Below are 8,627 nucleotides of genomic sequence, written 5' to 3'. Positions count from 1 at the left end.
AATTTTTCATATACGGGCTGCCTTATAATCCAGGTTGTACATTTGTGTTTGCCATCCCTGACAACCACTATAGTAAGTACTGTGAATACTTTAAAAGGAGTCTGAAGTGCACACAAATATATGGGGGGGGGGCACCGGCACCTCTCAATGCCCCCATCACATGCCCGATGACTTGGGGAAGGTTAAGGTGAAAGTTCCACATTTATGTAGCTCAGATAGGAGGCACAAAGTCCATGATGTGTACCCTATGGTTGGCATGAGGAGGGACTGTGAAAATCAGTGAATAACGTGCTTTTTAGTCAGTGGAGGTGTGACCCAATACAGCCCCAGGGAGATGTTTTGTGAGGATTGTGAGCATGGGTTATGTGGAGATCATGTGTATTGATACCTGGAATGCAACATCTACACAATATGAGTATTTAATATGCACTGGTAACAAAATACTTTAAGCTTTCTCCTAGCCAATGTGACCTCGGTCTTTCGACATGAGATATTTTCTGGAGTTCATGTTTGGCCTAAACAATACAATTAAACACTTAGGGACAAACATGCAGAACACCAGAGCCCAGCTGGAAGCCAGGATGGCAAACACTTCCATGGCTTGGGTATACTTTCCTCTTGAGCTCAAAGAAGCAGGGATAAAAGAAAACCAAACACTAAGGAAAGCGAGCATGCTGAACGTGATATATGTTGCTTCATTGAAGCTGTCGGGGAGCCTACGGGACAGGAAAGCAACAAAAAAACTTGTACTGGCCAAGAGACCAAGATACCCCAACATGGACCAAAAGGCAATAGGAGAACCTTCATTACATTCAAGACTGATGATTCCCGGTTGGGTTAGAGTGTTATATACTGGGTAGGGAGGAACAACAAACAACCAAGTAATGCACAAGGTGAATTGTAGAATACAGCAGACACCAATTATCAGGTAAGACATCCGAGGGCTTGTCCATTTCTTCAGATAACTTCCTGGTTTTGTAGCCAAGAAGGCACCAACCACCATGATAGTCTTGGCTAGTATACAAGAGATGCAGAGGGAAAAAATCATGCCAAATGCAGGCTGACGTAGAAGACATTTCTCAGGCTGAGGGTAACCAATGAATGCCAGAGAGCAAAGGAAGCAAAAGGACAATGACATTAGAAGAAGACAACTAAGAGAATAGTTATTGGCTTTCACAATCGGGGTGGTTTTATAACGTATGAGAATTCTCAAGATGACAACAGGAACTAAAGAAGACATGATGCTGGTGCCAGCCAATGTCGCCCCCAACTGATCTTCATAGGAGAGGTACTCTATAGCCTTTGGTAGACAGCTGGTTTTCAGATGATTTGGCCACTTATCCCATGGACACTTGATGCACTCAATCGAATCTAAAAAAACATGTACCATTGGCACATTAGGTATTGGTTGGTCTGTATACATTATACTGCAACTCATGACAAATTGTAGACAGGTTATTGTACAATAATAGACTAGCTACATGTTTGCTGCTGCTCTTGCTCACACTCCGTCGGCCGTCTGCTCCATTCCTGTACAGGAATGATGCTGACATTGACGCTAACGCTGAACACAGAGGTGGGGCGTCCCCTGGTGGTGGATTTAAAAACCAGCACTGAGTTTTACTCAGTGCTCAGAAATGGTGCTACTGTGAGCTTCCTGCTATTATTACCTATTGCTGATTGATCCATGTTGCTGACTCCTGGCTATTATTATTTGACTACGCTGATCTCTCTAACCCTGACCCTCGGCTTTGTTTACTGGACTGTATTTTGCGTGACCCTGACTCGGCTTCATACCTAGACCTCGCTGAATTTAGTGAATCTACCCCTGCCTGCTTTCGTTTGACGGTGATTATCTTGCATACCGGGTTCCTCATCCCAAACCCACACAAGTACCTATGGAGGACTATATGACTTAAGTCACTCACTTGCCTGTATGATTGGAAATCTCCCCTTGAGGACAAGGAAGACACTGGAAGCAGCAGACAGGTTCTCCTTCCTTCACTGCCTTCCAAAAACCAGGCGGACAGCTTTGACTGCAGACAGAGACAGGGACCTACACACATACATACAATTTAGTTTAATTAGGTATGTTGGGTTGCACATGTTGAGATTGTTGTTCCCTGAGGTACTCAGGACATCAGACTGAGTAGTGGGTACAAGCATTTTTAATCATTATTCCCACCATAAAGAACATTCTGTAGTCACTTCTAGTGTGCTCCAGAGAGATAAGCACGACTAATAGTTCTTTTTTACGACTTCTTCTTTTTTAGGCTGTAGAGATTCTTAATATAACTGTAATTGTATTTGCACTACACAGTGATGTATTCTGGCCTAGGCCAACTAGGCCTACGGTGGCAGGTCCAGGGGGTGGCAGACCCCCTGCTGCCAAACTATGGTTCCCTGGCATCCTTCTGCTCAATGGGCCGATTACAGGGGAGAGTCCTTAGCCGGCCCATTGGCAATATGGAGGTTGTGTCGATTCAGCACAGTCCGTATAGACTGCATTAGAAGGCGCCATGTGCCTTTAAGACATAGGGCCTCAGGGCATGATATCATGTCCTGGCACAGGGTTTTTGTTATGACGGTGCAGACCTCGACAAGGAGAGGGGGGCTGGCACTATATTTGTGCATTGAGTGTCCATGGGAAATGTGACCAAATGATCTGAAATTCCCCAGCCCATCTAAGCATTTTTTGGTGAACTGCTGTACCTGTTGGTCCTTAGTTGCCCATTTTATGTCACTCCTGTTGATGCTGAAGACTTGAACAAACGCTGCTGCTGTATCATAACTGCCCACCTTGACATATTGTATGGCACCTTCTGGACTCAACTGCAAATTTACAATGTCATAGACAGCTGGTGGGTCTCCATTCTTATCAAAATAAAGCGTCCTCCCATTGTTCAACATGATCCTAACATTTTTGATATAGTGTAGCATCTGTAGAAAAAATGAAAAGTACATTATCTATCTCACAGAATCTTCATAAGATGTGTAGGGTAGAGGAACCACAATGTAGGACTCGCTTTCTCTTACATGCCATGGCTTGAAATCCCAAATGTCTGCACACTCTCCATCCGAGAATGGGCCTTTTCCCTTAGCACAATTTCTTAGATCTTCCAATGCATTGGCCACAGCATAGACTGCAGAGTAGATGCTATAAGCACTTCTCAAATTGGAGATATCATTATAACTGTTCCTTATGTTTTCTAGACTTTCTTCTCCTGTGCACTCTTTTATTGCAGACAAAGATCCTGCAAGATTGGTACCATCAGAAAATTGACAGCTGAAGGTTGCCTCCCAAAATAGCTTTGCCCAGTTTCTCCCCAAGTGTGTTGAGGGATGAATGTTGTTAAGGAACAATTGGAGCCCAGGAATGGTTCCACTTTGAATAGCTAGACCAATTGTACCAGAAAGAAGACCAGAAAACCTTTCTAAGGAGATTAGAGTGGATGTGGACCAAGCTTCAGTAGCCACCAGTATCTTATTTGTGATGTTCTGCCGTAGCATCTCATCCATAATTGTAATCATATCAATAGCCGAAGAGTAGATAACCACGGCCGTAGCTGTTGACCTCTTCATTACTTTGACTATGTGAGGAGCATTGCGGTCTGGTTGACTAGGAAGAATGTTCTCAGAGAAGGCCACGCATACTCCAGCTTTGACTAGGTGCTGTTTGACCAGCTGAATTCCCTGCTGGCCATAATCATTGTCAGCCGCTAAAAGCCCAACCCAGGTCCAACCAAAATGTAGCACCAACTGTGCTAGTCCTTGGGACTGGAAGACATCACTGGGAACGGTCCTGAAGAAGGAGTGAAATTTGGTTCGATCGCTAAGGACTGGACTGGTTGCTAAGTAACTGATCTGTTGAGAGAAAGTGACAGTTTAGAAGGTAATAATGTGTGTTGCTAGATTATTTTGGGTTACACCAGTGATCATCATACCTGATATTATACCTCTTTTTATTGGAATTTTTAGCCTAAGCTAATATCTTGAACGGATTAAAGAGTCACATGAGCTTTTGGGACTTAGGTGTCTCTTCTTCAGATGGAAGGTCTTTTCTTCTTTAAACTCGAGTGTTCTGAGGTCCAGAAAGCTTATGTAGCTATGCATATTGTATTCTGTTGGCCAGTACAATGTACCGTACTCGACTAATACAATACATTTTCTTTTTTAATACAAATAAAAATCTACACAGACAAGCTTTTTGTCCTAGATATGATACGGTCTGTATTTTTTTTTTATGAAGGGTCAGTAACCATTTGAACTGATCTGCTTTAATGAGAGATTCTAGTAACATACTAATTCTAGTAAGAGGGTAATTTAAGTTGAAAAAAGACACAAGTCCATCAGGTTCAAAGGAAGCAGAACCCACTAATAAAGCGATTTCCAGTTCTACCTCACAAAGGGAGAAATCTTCCTTCTGATTTCTCACTGGATCAGCTAACCATAACTAATCCTGTCCTTATAACCGATTATATGACCCTATAGTCTTCTTCGCTTAAATGCTCATCCATCTCATATTTTAAAGCATCTGTCTCATTTGATAGCACAGACTCATTGGGTTGTGGATTCCACATCTTTACTGCTATTACTCCATCTTCGCTGCTTAAGGTGAAAGTTCCTTTCTTTGAGTCTGAATGGATGACCTCTTGTTCTTTGTCCCATCATTATTAATGAACGGGTCATCAGAGAGCTGATGATGTTGTCCGTGTACATATTTGTTTAATGACATCATATCCCCTGTAAGATACCTTTTTCTAGTGTAAGCAAATCAACTTTTCTAGGGTTACTTTAAAACAAAGATGTGCTATTCCCCTTATTCATTTTGTAGGCCACCTTTAGAAGACTTTAGATCGAGGCGAATTTATTTTGTATGCAAAATTATCTTTGGGATCCCAGATATAACAAATGCAAACTAAGGGCAAAGTATGTAGTCAATAATGTTATGGAAAACAAACAAACAAAAACCACTTTAGTCTTCGTCTTTTATGTCCATTTCTATTGGCTTTGATTACTGGAGTTGGGCTATTGAGTAAGGTCTGTCAGACTTAAATTGCTTTATGAACCCCTCTTACCTGCGGGTATCTGTAGAGTCCCAGAATATGAGCCAGGAGGACCGAGTGAGTGGACGTGGCGTGTCCTATTACGGCACCGAGCGGAACTTCTCCAAGACATCGGTAATTGGGGAGGACGCCATTATCTCCTGTTACTAATCGTAACGATCCTTCTAAATCCAGCCTCAGAACTCTACAAGAATCATATGCTTGGAAGCCAAGTGTGATGTTAGGGAGGATATCTGGGTTTCCATTTATTTCATCCAGAGCGAATCTCAAGGTCTGGAGTCCCTGGTAGCCTTCATAGTAGATCCTTCAGTACAAATAAAACATTGCAACCAGTTAGTATCACAGATAGAGATGAAATAGAATAGAGGACATAGAAGAACCTTTTGTTTTGCTGTACATCCCGAGCTTTATTGAATACCTTTACTGTGTTCACCTGAACCTGTTCCATTCCCGGTATCTACTACTCTTTCTGTAAAGAAGGATTTTTCTATGTTAACCCCTCCATTTCCATCTTCTTACTTGAAAGCATGCCCGCTAGTTCTGGCGTTCCTCTATGTATTAGATATGCTTTCCACATGCACTTAATCCCTTAATGTATGTGAATGTATTAACCCCTTCATGACAAAGCCCGTAGATATATACGGGCACACAATGCATTGTTTTTAAATGGTTTAAGGACAACCCATTGTCCTTAAGGGGTTAAATATACCAAACAGTACCATTTCTTTATTTAGTGGCACAAATTCTTACGGGAAAACGTCAATCATGTTCTCTGTCTGTCTGACCCCCGTGTGTTCATCATACTTGTATGTATGTGAATTATTTACACCGTTTTTACTTCTTATATCCTATATACAAAGGCGCGGTAGTAAAACTACGTATACTATGGGAGTAGTAGTGTTATGTTCATGTTCCTTGGATTTGTGTGATTATTCCTCCCCATAACACATAGCTTCCCTATTACTAAGTTGCTGCGTCTGTGTAGAGGAGGCTGATCGTTCTCTAAGCCAGGAACAAGGGAGTTGATCTCAGAACAGGGATCTAATTGTTGTGCTAATGGTGCCAACTCTACTACACCCCCCTTCTTTATTTAAGGTGAAACATAAATAAAAATACATAGAAGCATAGAATCTGCCGTCAGATCAGACACCTTCCCCCCGTCTTGTCTGCCTGTTCCATCTGCTGTAATGTCTCAAACCTTAATCAGTCGTTGGTCTCGTCTTAGATTCAGGAGCCGTATGCCTGTCCCATGTGTGTTAACATTTCTCCACTGTATTAGCATCTACCACTTCTACTGGGAGGCTGTTCCACTTATCTACCACCCTCCCAGTAAAGTAAAACTTCCTTCCATTCCATCGGAGCCTCCAGTTTAGATTATGGTCTATTGTACCAACATTTCTCCCCCTTTAAAATACATGTTCCTCCTGTACTTTGTTAAATCATTCTATGTATTTAAATGTCTCTCTCCCACCCCCTCTCTCTCTTCTCTGCCCCCAAGCCAGAGATATTGAGATCCCTCAGTCTTTCCTGATCACTTTTATCCTGCAAACCATTCACCATTTTAGTCGCCTTCTCCTAAGCTCTCTAATATGTCAATGAGGTCTCCAGAACTGTCCCCCAAAACTCTAGGTGAGATCCCACCAGAGGTCTATAAAGTGTCAGAACCTCCTCCTTCTTCCTGCCACCAATGCCTCTCGCTATACAACCCAACACCCTGCTTTATCACATTGCCTGCTTACCTTTACGTCATCAGAAATACTTTATAAATCCATGATTACCCTAAAATCCATGATAATACTTTATAAATAACAACACAGACTATAAGGAATTCTAATAATTGAATCCATTCTAAAAGCTCTGAAGGTTCATCCTTTAACATTCTAGAGACTAGATACAGCCCCAGAAACTCACGGATACGGTACAAACCCCGTCATCTGTCCTTACACGGTACACGCGACCTTGGGTGGTCTTTCATTGAACGAGATCTGTTGGTAAACTTTGTCGGCGTGCAGCGGCAGCACCAGCCCCATCATTATATCCCCCGGCTGCGAGAAGCCCTCGAGCTCCGAGACGTGAAGTCCACATCGCCGATCCGTAGAGCAGACGGCCGGAACGAGGTGAGACAGGACGACGTGCCAGAGAGCTCCATAAATACTGATCATCATATTTCTAGAATGTCCCAATACCTAGTAATAGCGGAGACAAAGAAACCACCATTAGTTCCGCGCCTCGCAGGCATCTCCAAGGAACGGCAAACGACCAGATGGGTCACTTTCCTAAGGCTGCTCTAATTTAAAAAAAATGGGCAATTAAACCTTTTTTTTTAAAAAACAAAATGTATGCCCACAAAGGGTAATCTGGAACCAGAGGTCTTCTCCTTTGTTTCCACCATCACTGTATATTGGTTTATTGGTTTATTATTGAAGACCATTTGGTCATGGTTGACCTGTGAGATGGAAGGGGGTCTGCCTAATGTTCCTGTCTAAAAGCCGGTCTGCAAAAAAAAAGGGGTATCTTAAAAAATATACACAATGATTCAACACAAACATTACTGAAGATGTTCATATATGTGACCAAGATACCAACCGACATCAGGGGCAATGCCTGGCATTTGCTCCAGGGGTTAAAGGTCATCACGTTGGAGAGAGAGCGCGATAGAACGCTGTGTTTAGAGGGTGGTAGAGGGTTAGAATGGAGAATCATTGTAGAAGGTTAGTGTATAGAGGAGAGTTTGTCGGATATACGGTGATCTCTTTAGAGTGATAGTACGAATAGTAGAGTAGGTATGGTGGAGACCCCATAAAAGAATAGTTAAGAGATAATAGGAGGTTACGGTAACGATATAGCAAAGGATCTAATACTTACTACATCTCATTCTTTCCCTTCTTTGTGCGGCAAGCAACAAAAATATCCATTTATATAGAGAACGTATATATATAATGTAAATCCAAATTAACTGTTTAATGCCTGTGCTAGATGCTTAGATGGTGTTTCTATGGATTACCATTAAAATAAACTGTAATTCAGGGGTTAATTTTCCCCAAAGAGTATTCCTTCTGAGATGCCTTGAGCGTTTTTCTCCCCTTGGGACATCTTATACTTTACTCGCTTTACAGATGTGGTGTCCCTGCTGTACAGGCAAGGAGTAGAGGGGGGGGGGGAATAACAGAATTACAAAATTAATTCAATTCAGGAATTAATTTTCCGTAAAAACATAACATACATTTTCCATACTCTGTCAATATATGATTTGTATATTGCAATTTCTTTGAATTGTGAATTTTTGATACTCGACGCCGTGATGGATTTTCAATATTGATGGTGTTTATTATCAAAAATGCAATCAAAAATATGAACTTGAAATAAATATATATACTTTTGAAGTCATAAAAGAATATGTATTATTTGCGTTTGCTCAGATAAAAGAACAAGAACTCATAAAAATGCAGCTGCCTGAAGACCTTATATTATAGGGCAAAAAACTAGAAAACAGAGCAATATTTTGGGAATTTATTTTTAATCTGGTACTAGGAACGGCGGGAGCTCCACTTAAAAGTAATA

At 41.6% G+C, this 8,627-nt stretch overlaps 1 protein-coding gene across 1 annotated transcript; it reads right to left on the bottom strand.

Annotated features, from left to right (window-relative positions):
• Nucleotides 1-2,430: 2,430 nt before the first annotated feature.
• LOC149275298 (extracellular calcium-sensing receptor-like) lies at nucleotides 2,431-7,231 on the bottom strand. Its single transcript, XM_089504832.1, has 4 exons — nucleotides 7,011-7,231; nucleotides 5,079-5,370; nucleotides 3,037-3,864; nucleotides 2,431-2,940 (listed from the first exon to the last, which is right to left on the bottom strand). The coding sequence occupies exons 1-4, from the start codon at nucleotides 7,229-7,231 to the stop codon at nucleotides 2,431-2,433; spliced, it is 1,851 nt and encodes a 616-aa protein (XP_089360958.1).
• Between the last annotated feature and the right edge of the window lie 1,396 nt (nucleotides 7,232-8,627).

The sequence above is a fragment of the Sceloporus occidentalis genome, unplaced genomic scaffold, assembly GCF_023333645.1.
Source record: "Sceloporus occidentalis isolate IW3139 unplaced genomic scaffold, rSceOcc1.0.p SCAF_292, whole genome shotgun sequence".
NCBI lineage: Eukaryota > Metazoa > Chordata > Lepidosauria > Squamata > Phrynosomatidae > Sceloporus > Sceloporus occidentalis.
Note: the sequence above shows the minus strand (reverse complement) of the source record. Positions and strands in the feature narration are given on the sequence as shown.

Coding starts and splice junctions, on each gene's coding strand:
- LOC149275298 (XM_089504832.1), bottom strand. CDS start 7,231: ATGATGATCAGTATTTATGGAGCTCTCTGGCACGTCGTCCTGTCTCAC. Junction 3,865..5,078: donor GACTCTACAGATACCCGCAG/GTAAGAGGGGTT, acceptor TTCTCTCAACAG/ATCAGTTACTTAGCAACCAG. Junction 2,941..3,036: donor GGGATTTCAAGCCATGGCAT/GTAAGAGAAAGC, acceptor TTTTTTCTACAG/ATGCTACACTATATCAAAAA.